The sequence below is a fragment of the Bos grunniens genome, chromosome 14 (genome assembly GCF_055505025.1).
Source record: "Bos grunniens cultivar Pamir isolate PY7600 chromosome 14, Bosgru_T2T1.0, whole genome shotgun sequence".
NCBI lineage: Eukaryota > Metazoa > Chordata > Mammalia > Artiodactyla > Bovidae > Bos > Bos grunniens.
In genome coordinates this window covers 67,346,574-67,361,202 of record NC_141178.1, presented here as the reverse complement: position 1 = coordinate 67,361,202, position 14,629 = coordinate 67,346,574, and the positions used below count along the sequence as shown (strand labels likewise).

Here is a 14,629-nt window from a genome sequence, read left to right as displayed (position 1 = left end):
GTAATACTCACTTAAATATGGCTTAAGCATTAGATCATATTCAAAAATTTCTCTTCCACTGAATAGCAGCTAATCTTGTAAAATATTTGAGTTTTAGAATTTTCCCATAGATATAAGTAAGAAAAAGCAAATAAAGAAACCAGAAGTACAAGACATCCTATTACACAGGTATATGAAATCAGTTCAAAGGGGAGTTTCCACTGCTCAGAGGACAAAGCACTTCTCAGAAACATTACTGCAATCATATTGCTCATTTCTTACTCAACACAGTACTGCTGAAAAGGATGTTGCTATGTTCCCACCTTAACTGCTTTATGTGTTGTTCCTGTGATAGCCGGAGCCAACAAAGTTTGGCTTCTGGAAAAAACGAAATGCCAAGCTGCTTTATTTTTAAACTTTCTCTAAAACTCTTCCCTATTATCTGATTCTATGAATTTTGCAATAGCTACATATTAGTTACAGCTGGAGAATGAGTAACCAAACCCGGTCTAAATTGTATGCTTAAACAAATGTAACAATAAAAACAAGTTCTATGCAGTTTTTAGTTTTTTATAAAAAACTACTCACATTCATAGGGGGCTTAGACTAATAAAATCTGAGACCAAAAAATGCAAGGAAATCTAAACTGTAATATCCTAATTAAATCTAGGTGACCTATTTAGGAAAATAATTAAGATTCCTATTCTATGAACTTCCTGATTAAGAAGAGATTAATAGTTACCACAGAAAGGATAAGAAACTATTAAAGGTTAGAGAAGAATTTTGATTTTGTGTTTCTATTTCTAAGTCAGTCACTTGTAACCAAATATAACCAGGTGAGTGGTGTAAACTTACATGGTTTATTGTAGATTGCACAGCCTTTAAATAATGGTTTAGTTCCCGATCCATCATTGCAAATTCAACCATTGCCTTATCCATACTGTATTCACTACTCACTTCAGCTGAAAAATAAAAGGGAAACAAATTATTGTTTTTCACTTAAAATGCCATAGCTGGGAAAAGCTACACCAACATAATTATTAGTCAATGATCTATGTAAATGATTTTGCAAAAGTATTACATCTTTTAAAATGTCTTCAATATACACCTGGTTCATTCTAAATTTGAAGAAGATGGCCAACAGAAAAAGGCTCAAAGGTGGAAATGTAGACTCAGACACACGAGTCTCAGCTATGCCACCTGCCTGGACAGTCTGAAATCAACCACTACACTTTTCTCAGCCTCAGTTCCATCATCCATTAAAGCAGTGCAGTTATATGTCTGCACATGAACCCCACAGTATCATTAAAGATCAAATAAGGAAGATTTTTCACTTCTGGTAATGGTAGACTGGGTTATGCAGACCAATCCTCCTACTGAAGACAACTAAAATCATAGGGTAAAACAGAAAAAAAAGAGATCTCCTTAAAAACAAAAGTCACAAGATAGTAAGAAATACCAGGGCCAAATCAGAAGCAGAAAGCAGGATCCAAAGTTACATACACTCCCCTAGTAACTTGAGGGTCCCCACTTCTCAGAATAAAGATGAACTAGAGTAATAAGCCCACTCTGCTCCTCCAGGCTGTAGGGAGGTGGGCCTTGGCCACTGAGCAGAAAAGAGGGCAGAGAGAAAGAAAGAACAAATGTGTTTCTGAAAAACTGCAACAACAAGCCACAGCGGAAACAGATCCCCAAACGTTTCAGGTGTCGGTCAGAGCAGGAAACAACCGTCCTGACTGTATTTAAAAATTAAAAACCCTCAGGGAACAAGAGGGTTACAAAAAGTGACTAGTAGACTAGAAAAGTGAGATAATATTAAAAGCGCTTAAAAGAAACATTTTCCCCAAGCTCTAGACACACAATTTAACAGATCAGGAGAAGATAGAGAACACAGATTAATAAAAAACGTTAGCATTTAAAAACCTGAAGTGAAGTGAAGTGACGTTGCTCAGTTGTGTCTGACTCTTTGCGACCCCATGGACTGTAGCCTACTACGCTCCTCTGTCCGTGGGATTTTCCAGGCAAGAGTACTGGAGTGGGTTGCCATTTCCAAAACTGGTGTCCTTAAATCACATTTGGAGATGCACACAAAGACTCTTCATTCAAATACCCTAACTCAGACGAATGTCAGTATTCCTTGTCTCCCCTGAAGAACAATACAACTGTCTAGCTCAAAGTTATAAAATAATGTAAAACCCACTTACATTTGGCTTTTAAGAAATTATTTCCTAGACTTCTAAATTATGCTTTAGTTTTACAGTAGTCAATAATAAACACATTCCTTAAAATATCTCCTGGGCTAACATGTTTTTAGTAGAGTATCTCTTGGCTTGTAACACCCAGACTTCACAAAATATATACATACCTCTACATAAGTTTTTTGTTTTTCTTTTTGAGGAGTGGGAAGGAGCAGGGTTTACATAATAAAAAATTGTATTTACATTCACAAAATTAAATACAAATTTTAAACAAAATGGTATAAGAGAAAGGTCTCAAGTCATATACCAAATAAAATAGTAAGACTATTCAAAAATGTCCAAACATCAATGAAAGAGACATGTTGCTTAGTTGTTGCTGGTACCAACGTGTCTCTATTGCCATAATATAGCAACTGTTTGTTAAAAATCATATTAACTGCTTGATGATCAGAAAGAGAATTTTAAACAATCTATATCCTAATGATGATGGGTTGTGACTTACTAAGTATTTTACTGTATATATTTACATTTCAGCAAATTGGTTAGGAGTTTAGAATTGACCTATAATTTAGGTTTTTTTAGTTTTTAAATTTTTTTTTTAGTTTTTTCTCATTTAAAATAATGAAAAATATAAAAAAAGAAAATCTTTTTAGAAAGGGAGAAGTAGGCCCCTGGTTTCACACAAGTTTTATCTAATTAAAGGAAATAATGGTGCAGGTTTTTTTGTTTGTTTTCTTAAAGAAATCAGTGTATTTTATGTGTAATGGATTCTTATTTTGGGACCACTGAAAAAAGTGGGTAAAGCTGGTAACCTGAGCAAAGACTAACAGCATAAACTGCTTTCTAAAAAAATTCAATAATTAATGGAAACTTCAACCTAAGTAGAAAGACATCCTTTCTAAAGGATGTATCAGGGGCAAATATAAGAAATAAAAATCTATCAGGGGCTTAAAGCAGCAGGAATTGACATAACGTTGGCAACCCTCCTCTGGAATTGAGTTAATTTTTGAAAGCACTTAGAAATGTGCTTTTGACATTCAAGTTTGCAAAGTAAGCAGGATGATGCTCTTATCATCAAGGGCCCATGGATAATAGTAAGACTTGAATTAGATAACAATTTAAAATATAAGGTGAAGGAGACCTTCCCTGCAAAGGTGAACCTAAGCAATGATGGCTAGGCCAGGATTTGATGGCATGAAGCCTAGGGGAAGCATCTAAGGAGGCCAACTGGGCACACACAGCCTCCACTAAGGCGCAAGAATGCTGGGACAAGCTAAAGAACCTAAGTGATGAATAGTGCAGCCCAAGGCAACAAAGAGAAAGCACGGGAAGAGAGGAGGAAACTACTCCTGAAAAGAACTGAGAGCCACACCACAGCTGGAAGTGATGCTCAGTCAGATAACCTCAGCCCCAAGTCAATGTTTTGACCTGCTGGAGAAAAGGGCTTGGAGAGACCAGAGACAGTAGATAAGAACTAGAAGAGACTCCCACAACGGCATCTGGAGGGGAGGCCATGAGAAACATCCATATCAGGCAGCTGTTAACCACCATTTCCCTCATTATTACAATAATAACCTCTTTTTTATTTGTGTTCAGGCTTCAGAAATACCAGGCAAAGAAAGGTATACGGAATGTGTCTTGTTCTACAAGGAACTGGGGTGGGGAAAGAGCATAGTGTTTTATGTAAAAGGCTAAATAAAGTCCGGAAGAACTCAGGAGGAAAAGAGGGATAAGCACATGACAGGGAGTGGGCTGTTGACCAAAAAGTGGCTGGGGAATGGAGAGGGGCAGAGGGGCTGAGTAGCTAGAGGTCCCTTGATCCTTTACTCCACGGTATATAATTCCGCTATCCAAATTCTCCCACTCTTACAGGGACAGCCCTTCGTAAAAACCCACACCAACCAAATCCAAACCACCCTTCAAGGGCTGAGCTCAAGCCCTGCCAACTTTTAAACTCTACCAGCCTAGAAGGATCTTGTTTAATTTATCTTACGACTGTATTTATCTATACTTGACACTTGGGCACTTTGAACCAAAAGCAATCTTGTTTTCCTATATCAAATTGTCTCATTTTTCCAAACAGATTTTAATCCATTTGAGGGTACGAACAATGCCTTAGTGTTCTTGGGAACCAACAAAGAAATATAACAATATTCTTATACAACCATCATATATAAATTTGAAAATTAAACTTTTGCCAAACTAAAAATTGTCCTGACCTGATATTCAATTGAATTCAAATGTAAAAATACGTAATAAATGTATTTGCCTATTCTATTTTCATTGTGATTTTTCCATAGGAAAAAGGCTGGCCCCAAAGCAGGGTGGGGAGCAGGGGCATTACAAAAATGATGTTAAAATTCACTGAATGACATAGCTCGGAGAGGAAAATATTACTGTACCACACCTCTGCAAGCCTGGAAAGTAACTGCAATGATAAAAATATATGTAATAATAATAGCTGTAGCTAATAATTAGTAAGCACTTATATTATGAGCCAAGATGCACTCAGCACACTGTGTTTATATTAAACCTCACAGCAACATTAAGAGAAAGGTAGTTTTATCTCTACTTTATATGAGAAAACTGGAGCACCATGCAGTTGAAGTAATAACTCACTCAAGGACACATGGTGGTGAGCGGCAGTCAGGCCTCGGCACGCAGGCCTTCCAGCTGCAACGTATGTACACTAGCCTCCCTGTGCTAAAAGATGCTTCAACACGAGAAGGACCAAGCGCCTCTAACCTCTCCATGAATATCTAGGGAATAAATCCTGGGGGCGGGTGACTGGAGAAAAAGTCATGGCCTCCAGCTAGCTTCATCTCAGCTCTGGGTGGCCTGTTCCAAGGAGGACACTGGCCAAGGTCATTCAAATGTGACTGGGCCTGGTGGGGAAAAGCTTTCCCAAATTCCTTGGAAGAGGAAATCAGTAACAAAGAGAAAATGATCTTCCCCTTACGAAGTTTTAACACTGGTGAAGAGTGATCTTTCCCATCAGCAAGGCTAATTGGAGAGGCTTTATAAAAGCAACCAAGTCACCCCTGAATGCTCAGAGAGTAAGTCAGCTCTTCCAGCAGCTGCTAAGTCCACCAGAACCAAGCCAAGAGCACCAGCGACAACAGAGCAGGAAGCAGCAGCCACGCCAGGGCAGCAGCAGAGAACTGTTTCAGGGGAGGGAAGAGCCTGGGAAGGCTTCACATGCAGACATACTTCTGAGTGGAGCCCAGGGTCAAAACTATTTCTACTCCAAGCCTTTGACGGGGATTCCCTGGTGGCTCAGACAGTAAAGTGTCTGACTGCAATGTCGATCCCTGGGTTGGGAAGATCCCCTACAGAAGGAAATCACAACCCATTCCAGTACTCTTGCCACTGTCCTCCCTAGCCAAGCAGGGGTCTGGGAGTCTAGGATTTCTTAGATGTGCCACTGAAAGAGCATCAATGTATTAAAATCAACTCTTGCTTGTGTTAATCAAGTGAACCTAAGCAATACACTTGAACATTCATTTACAAGTTAATAAATAGGTGGGGAGGTCTCCTGGAGACTTGGTGAGTCCCGTGTAACACGTCTGGCACACCAACTAAGAAGCTGCTCCAAGAAATTACTTCAAGAACTGGCTGAAATATGTCCCCCTAACCCTGCCCCTGCAAATTAAGTCCAGAGGGCACAGATAATTATAACTGCTCCTGTAAGTACGCCAGTACAGTGGCTGGCCTCCTGCAAATCCGCCTTGTTCATACCCAGTGATCCAGCTTAGCATCCCAAACACTATGGACTGCTAATAAGTACTATGAACTGCTAATAGAACTCGAAGAACTGACCAAGTATTTGTAGACCAGGAAGGACCATAGAATGAAGCCCATTCTTTAAAGACAGCTTCTGTTTCATTTTCCTGTTCATTGGCAAACCCTAGAAAAATAGTGACAATTGCTGAAGGAGGGCTTCTTTTTAGGCTGAAGTGCTCTGGTATTTATCTAATGTTTATCTGAATGGAGGCAGGTGCCCTGTATATGATTCCCCTAAAGTCACACAAACCTGTAATTATGCAATCTCGGCAGCTGCGCTAATCATTAGACACGTCACCTGTTACCCAATGTCAGAATGCACTAACAGCAATATTATAACCATACTATTCTCTCTTGAAGTGTTGGATAAGACACTGAAGTTACATGTTACATAAAGTACATTAAGCAGAAATGGGTGATGTAGTATTGCAATCAAATTCAACTTAAAATTCATGAAATTTCAATGAGAAGAAGATGATGACCAAGACAGCAACCAAGTATGAAAGCAAAATAATGTATGAAAACTAGCAATCAATGAGGGTTGTCTCAAAAGTGAAAGACTGGGGCAAAATGAGGGAGAAGAGAGAGGTGTCAGGGAGGACAGGAAGGGAGGAGACGGACTGGCTATTTTTACAGATGTCAGCAGACTCAGGTGAGACAAATTCCAGGTCCTCTGTAGCTAAACAATGTAGGTTGCAAGCCTTTAACAATATGGTAATGCTTGATGTGGCACAATATGGACTCATGAGAGTTTATCCAGGGTGAGTTCCAGGATTGTCTGGTGTCTATTCCCACCTTATTCCTCCATATAATACCACTTTCTTGGCCACTGGTGAAAAAACAGGGATAGAGAAGATTCTCTCTCTTGGCTTCCCCAAGTCCAGATGGGCATGGTCAACAGACCGGTCAAGCTTTCCTTCTACACCAGCAACCAGTTCAGCAAGAATGGAAGGTGAAGTGATGCCACTAAGAGATGCAGCTTCGTGATCAATTACTCTAAACAATGCCCCTCCCAAGCCACAGCCGTCCTCAGCAGCAGCCTAAGGAACGCACTGGAGAGAAGTTAACTTCTCTTCCCAGAGGCCTAGCCCCAAGGTTTGGGAAGCACAGCTGGAAAAAGTCTGATAGCACACAGCACCCAGAGTCAAATAAGTTTCCTCATTATCCTTCAAGTCTTCAGTAGAAGTGCCTTCAGTGAAACAGACACGAAAAAGCGACTCCTGCCCTCCTCCCTCCCCTAGCACATCCATCCCAGCTCATCTCTAGGCCACCTCCCCACACCACCAGATATCTCTTCTATGATTCCAGCCCCAGGGTCCTCTTCCAGAATCCTCCCTAGTCTCCAGAACAGGACCAAATGCTTAATGCCTTCTTGGTCCATAAGACCCCTTTACCTTTACAACAGGGACACATGTGTGTGGGGGGCGCGGGTGTTTTTGGGAGGCACACCCTCAAGACAAATTTCACCTACTTATCCCTTCCAACGTTCTGCCCATGATTCAACAGCACTTTTGCCCATGCTCAAGTTGTTTGCTGAAGTTTTGTCCTAAACAAACAAATACTGCAGAATCAGGTGGTTTTCTATTCTACCAAGTCATGTATAGGCATGTCTGAATAGCAACAAGACCAATTATACAGAGTTGAATAAAATTCAACGCCATGCATTTTATTAGTAAAATACCAAGACAAAGCAGCCATTCAGTGTTTTACGGGGGTTGCTGACTCCAGTTCAACATGAAGCACACACTCAGAACGATCTGATCAACATTCAGTGCCATAAAGTACATGCGTCCATTTGGCGAGGAGGAAGGAAGGAAAGGAGGCAGAGAATAGCCTGGTTTCTGTTTTAAATTTCCTAGAACAGGTGGCACATACAGTAGGGAGATTTTACTTTCTGAAACAGGAAATAGGGAATAAATATTTCCTAATCTCTTCAAATTAAAATTGGTTCTTCCATTATTTTGTAAGCAAGAAATATCTTCTTTTTGAATAAACTCAAATAAACGACAGTATAAACCAGACTGCCTCTTCCTCCCTCTGTGGGAAAAAAAAAAAAAAGCCCCTTCCTCTTTTAAAATACAGCTTCAACTATCTCCAGCAACATAGTAATATATGACACACACACCTACCTCTATGAGTGGGTGTGTGTGTGTGTTTTTCCTGGCAGCCTAGTATTAAGCAATCATTATATATTCATCAAAAGTCGAATTTAATGACTTACTCACTGCTTGAGCAATATTTAATAGAAACCTGGTTACTTCTCACTGCACTGTACTTTATTCACCATTATTCCTCCTCACAGATATTCCCGTGGTAAAATTAAAACGGAATGCACATTACATAACTGCTTCCCACCAGAAATTATAGTGAAGAGTATAACAGTATATGACACCAACCGGTAAGCAACTGCTTCTTTCACAAGCTTAGGAAATACTGGGGAAATCTTTGTGAAATACTGACCTCTACAATCATCTATACCCATCTATACAATTTTCTTATCATAGTAATACAGAAGAGGGAAGCTGTATAATACAGTAACTCAAAGAGACAGTTCTGGAGTCACTTGACATTCAAATCCAGGTTATGTTGCTTGCTAGCTGTGTAGTCTTTGGCACGTAACGCTGAGTCTCAGTTTCCTCTTCTGTCTAATGGGTACAATAATAGCACATAACTCATAAAGCTAATGTGAGGACTACGTGGGAAAATGTAGCTAAACTGATTAGCACAGGGCCTGGCCCACAGTATGCACTCACAAAATATTATCTATCATTATAATAATTACAGAATGGGCAACTACACTACAAATGTAGTTAGTCTAAATGCTGAAAGCACTTTGCCTTTAGAACTGAACAGTATCCAGTGAAGTTCACTGCTTCAACTCTCTCAGCTGTTTGGATAATGTGAGACCAAAGCACTAATATAAACCCACAAGACTACAACGTGCTATGAGAAGCTTTATCAACAATCCCCCATCCCCACACACCCACCCACTCACCCACTCACACACTACTGTCCAGAAAACTCACTCACCTAGCAAATGCTTATTAAGCACTTACTACAAGCCAGGCAGAGGTGGATGCACTCGGAAGGAATGGCTAACACTGCTCATGTGAGGCAGGAAAGGCTTAACAGGTAAGGGGGTAAATGTGACTTGTGTCTGGAAGCGTTAGTGTACATCAGGTGTTCACCGGTTTGTATAGAGGCTAAACAAATGCCCTCGGTCCTCTCCACCTCCATAGCGTTTAAATGGTCACACAAAACCCCGAGAACGAACAGAGAAGACATAGATTAACTCTTCACTGACCACTGACCACATGCCAGGCACTTTGAACACATTCCTCATCCTCTGTCACAACAGAGTAAATGCGGTCTTGGTAAATATCATTTCAAGACAAGGAAACTGATGCTCACTCAGGCTAAGTCATTTGTCCCAAGTCACACAGTTAATAAACAGTAGAGTTAGGATCTGACCTCAGGTCTGACTAAGAGCATGGAAGGCATGTGCAATAGTGTCTGAACTACTACACACAAATAAGTAAAACACACTTCATGTAAAAGTCATGGAATAATGAAAAATCGGTTCTCTGGTCTAAGAAATTCTCCTAAACATTACCTTCTTCTAAGAGTGAGAGAAAGTCAAAGAGAGACTGACTTAAATAATTCTACCCCAAAGCAATGGCAACCACCTTTCATTATATAGATAAATATTCCTTAGGATGTGTAGTTAGTATATATAAACCACCATGATAAAGGTATAACTCAAAATATTGCTTGAAGTAAATTCTATGGAGAATAAAATTTAGAACTCAATCTCTGGATACAATCTTAATCTTTACCAGTCAACAAAAGCCCTATGAATCCCAGGCTATGGGCATCTATCATTTTAAAACATATCCACAGACCTCTTTTGGCTAGCTATTATAAGGTCCTTGAATCAGATATGCAGATGACACCACCCTTATGGCAGAAAGTGAAGAGGAACTAAAAAGCCTCTTGATCAAAGTGAAAGAGGAGAGTGAAAAAGTTGGCTTAAAGCTCAACATTCAGAAAACAAAGATTATGGCATCTGGTCCCATCACTTCATGGGAAATAGATGGGGAAACAGTGGAAACAGTGTCAGACTTTATTTTGGGGGGCTCCAAAATCACTGCAGATGGTGATTGCAGCCATGAAATTAAAAGACGCTTACTCCTTGGAAGGAAAGTTATGACCAACCTAGATAGCATATTGAAAAGCAGAGACATTACTTTGCCAACAAAGGTCCGTCTAGTCAAGGCTATGGTTTTTCCAGTGGTCATGTATGGATGTGAGAGTTGGACTGTGAAGAAAGCTGAGTGCCGAAGAATTGATGCTTTTGAACTGTGGTGTTGGAGAAGACTCTTGAGAGTCCCTTGGACTGCAAGGAGATCCAACCAGTCCATTCTAAAGGAGACCAGCCCTGGGTGTTCTTTGGAAGGAATGATGCTAAAGCTGAAACTCCAGTACTTTGGCCACCTCATGCGAAGAGTTGACTCATTGGAAAAGACTCTGATGCTGGGAGGGATTGCAGGCAGGAGGAAAAGGGGACGACAGAGGATGAGATGGCTGGATGGCATCACTGATACGATGGACGTGAGTTGAGTGAACTCCGGGAGTTGGTGATGGACAGGGAGGCCTGGCGTGCTGCAATTCATGGGGTCACAAAGAGTCGGACACGACTGAGTGACTGAACTGAACTGAATTGAATCTTCAAGGTCAAGTCTGTCTTTTACATGGTTGAGATCCTTTTCCTATACCCTTCCTGTCCATTTGTTCCTATCTAATCCCCAGCAGACTGGAAAGAAACAGTGAACTCAAGGCAGTATGTAATATTTACAGCAGCATCCCAGCCAACATAGTTTCAGCGACTGCCATTTCTCGCTGGTTTTCAAGTCCTTGGCTGTGCCCAAGTTTTAGATAATAGTGTGGGGGCTGAAGAAGGCTCGGGAGGCTTAAAGAACAAAGCCTGGCTTTGACTTCTGGTTCAACATCAAAGCTCTTGCATGAATTTATGGCAGCAAAGACAAAAAAGGGAGTGGGGCTTAGACCTCATGTTGAACACTGAAAAAATGTAGGTAAAGCACCCACAGGATGTCTTAAACATAGTGGACTCTAAATAAAGGAAGGTTACTTTACAGTTAACTTTTGTGTATTTTACAATATTCCCCAAGTGAAATCTTCTATTTCACTTAAACCAGTATCTATTTGAAAAAAAAAAAATTGTTTTTTAATACAATGTAGCAAGAAAAAGACAAACTGTCCCATGAAAAACTCAGCAAACAGATATAAGCAGAAATTCTCTGAAAAGCTTATTCAAATGGCCTAGTATCTACTGAATTATGTATCACTGGGTTATCTCCTGGCTTCCCTGGTGGCTCAGATGGTAAAGTGTCTGCCCGCAATGAGGGAGACCTGGGTTTGATCCCTGGGTCAGGAAGATCCCCTGGAAAAGGAAATGGCAACCCACTCCAGTACCCTTGCCTGAAAGACCCCAGGGACGGAGGAGCCTGGTAGGCTACAGTCCATGGGGTCGCAAAGAGTCAGACATGACTGAGCGACTCTCTCTCTTTCTCTCTCTCTGGGTCATTTCACTTTTTCAAAGCAATAAAGTATATAGTTAAGAAATTAACTAAACATATGGTTGAAAAATTCAACCAGTACAGTAACGTGGTGTCTCCAAACCTCCAAATTCCCTCCTCAGAGGCAACCATTATTATGAGGTTCTTGGGAATTTAATCCCATGGAAATATTTTATGCATAAGGTTGCGGATTCTTAAGAGAGGATGTATAAGTCGTCCTCTCTTAAAAGTGTCTATATATACTTACAGAAACAGATACTTACGGAAAACACTTACAGAAGTAGAGAAATAAGAAATTTTATTAAATGGCCAAACTTGTAGAAAAACAGCTCTCACAATGCCTCACACTGACAATTACATCAATATTTTCTCTCTGCCCTAGTCTTCGGTAAATGTGCCTGAACAGAAAGAACTATGAGTGGCTGCTTCAGTTTACTATCAAAATATCCATTTTAAAATATGTAAAGGTAAACAAGAACATCTGGGAGAAGAACATGAACATTAAATACAAGGAAAGAGTGATGCTAAACAAAGAACACATGTGAATGTCAGGGGGAAATTTCCATTCACTCAGCGAACAAACACCTACCAAACACAGACCATGTGCCTGGCGCGGTGTTGGGTGCCCTGGAGAGAGCAATCAACAAGGTAACCACCCTATATCTGCTCAAAGGATTCTTACAAATTTCCATTCTACACGGAAGTTTCTAAAAAGCCCTCATATGACGATGTGGCCTTGGCATTAGGTGAAAGCTTGTTTCTCCATCGAATGGCTCTAATTATTAGAATCATTCCAAAGAGAGAGCTGATTCAGCGCCTTCTAGAACAATTCGAGGCAATGACAACCATAAATCTGAATTGCTCTTTCACACACATTAACTCATTGACACCTCATAACCTCCTTATGGAGTGATTTTACTCTCTGTTTTATATGGTTGAGGAAATTGAGGTTCAGAGAGGTTAAGTGATGCCACTGAAGTCATGCCTCAGTGTTAGATGTAGAACTTGAATCCTGGTCCTCAACTCCAGAGCTGCAGAAGAGCCACCTGCTGGGGCCACACAGAGTCTACTCTCCCAGATTACAGTCCTTCAAAGACAGGAAGGACTACTGAAGGTGGCTGCTCAGTATCTCCCACTCTGCAAGTCTTTGCTTCATCAGAATAAATAATTGAGCCCCAAGTTCCTGCCTTCATGTACCCATGTTCCTTTTTAAAAGATGGACTCCAGAATAAAAATTAAAAAAAAAAAAAAAAACAGTAATTACAATGACACGTTAACAAATTAAGACTATGATAATACTATTATTCCATGTGTACCACTTTGATCCTGGGTTGACTTTGTTAAAAAAAACAAAACAAAACCTCAACAGGAACTGCTATTAAAGTAGACCTCTCCCTTCCTACATTAGTACCACTGAATTTTTCAATCTAATATTCAAAATTTAAGATTGTCAGATTTCATGTTTCTGAAATCTGGCATTCTATTTCATTCAGGAGGTGGAGGTCTTTCTGAATTTTAAAATGCCATCTAACAGGTAGCCTCCCCTATCTTCTATGATCCATAAATCCAAACCCTCTTTCTTAGTATTTTTTCAAGAAGTTAAATGAAATAATAGCTAACATTTATTGAGCACTGTGTATGTCAGACATTATGCTAAGCAACTTACATGCCTCATTTCATTCAACCCTTGCAATAACTGTGTAGAAGACACTGTCATTCCTCTTTTGATGGAAGGAAAAAACTTAAAAAAAAAAAAAAAAAAAGAGCTCAAGAGAGGTAAAGAACCTTAAGCCAACATCATACAAATAACAAACTGCAAAGAGAAGACTCAAATCAGGGTTAAGTAACAGAGTCTATTTTCCTAACTACCTCAATAATCATCAACCTTTGGGCATAACCTATTTCCATGTCATAAGACTTTGTCTAATGTCTTCCTAAGATCTATGCACATTAGATTAGAAACCATCTCTACCGTACCAGAGCAGTCACTCTAGTCCAAAAAAAAAAAACCACAAAAAATCCACAGAGGAAGGAGGAGTGGAGAAAAACTAGAATGATCAAGAACAAAAACATCTAGTAAGTTCATAAAATGAGATGGCTACTAATGAACAGCAACTACCTTAGACCAGCCTATCGCCATACTCACTTCAAATAAATTTAAACCAAGAAAAAATATACGAATGGGGTCAGCCTACTTTAAAATAGAAAGTTAATTAAGGAACACTTTAATTAAACAAAAATTAAGTTCACAAAAACTATAAATGTAAGTTTGAGGAGATAAGAAGTTATTAGATCATAAGACCTATGAAGACAGGAACTATATTCTCTCTCATTTACCTATCAAGTGTTGGTCTAAATGAGAAGTATTTTCTTCTGAGAAACATTTCTTCAAGAGTGGAAGGGCCACCATTACAGAAGGAGAGAACAACTATATTCCATAATCCTATCTGTTGGAGGATAAATTCTATGCTAATTACTTTCAGAAAATAAAATATATTTGATTTCATAAAACAAGGGCAAATCAATCTGTTAAACTTCAATCACTGACAGCTCCAAAAAATAAGTCTATCATAACTTACCATACACATTTTAATAACTGTACCAGCTAATCAGCATTTTTCCTTATGTCTGTAACTCCGAATAATGCAAGATCTTGAAAAGATGTCTCTGAGATTTTTATACCATGATTCCTATTTTTCTCACTACTTATCTCATCATTTCTAAGATTTCTTTTATTTCACTTCACTTTACCTGACTTAAATCAGTAGTGACTCTGAATACTGTCTCTGTCTTGCCTTCTTTAAAGGCCTCTTTATCAAAGAAAGAATCATCTATAAACACTTAAACTGACTAGAAGTGTCTTAGAGAACTCTGCTGGATGAAGTAGACTACTTCTGTAATAGGAATTATCACCCTAATATATCAGCTTCTGGATGACAGCAGTGAACTGCAAAGTAAGAAATAAAGAACTATTAATATTAAATGAGTAACTAACTGGTTCTAGAACACTGCAGTAGTATTTATAAAATGGGAGGGCCCAATCAATCACATCCCACACACAGGCACCCGGTC

The 14,629-nt window shown here is 39.5% G+C and overlaps 1 protein-coding gene across 32 annotated transcripts in view; it reads right to left on the bottom strand.

Moving 5' to 3' along the window:
• NSMCE2 (NSE2 SUMO ligase component of SMC5/6 complex) overlaps window positions 1–14,629 on the bottom strand; it is a 236,726-nt gene that overhangs the window by 188,771 nt on the left and 33,326 nt on the right. For all 32 annotated transcript variants that reach the window (XR_015140963.1, XM_086337192.1, XM_086337190.1 and 29 more), the window contains one exon: window positions 835–941. Coding sequence is in view for 31 of the 32 variants with exons in the window: in XM_086337192.1 (XP_086193318.1) it covers window positions 835–941 (107 nt within the window). In the remaining variant the exon portion in view is untranslated. The remainder of the gene's footprint in view (window positions 1–834; window positions 942–14,629) is intronic.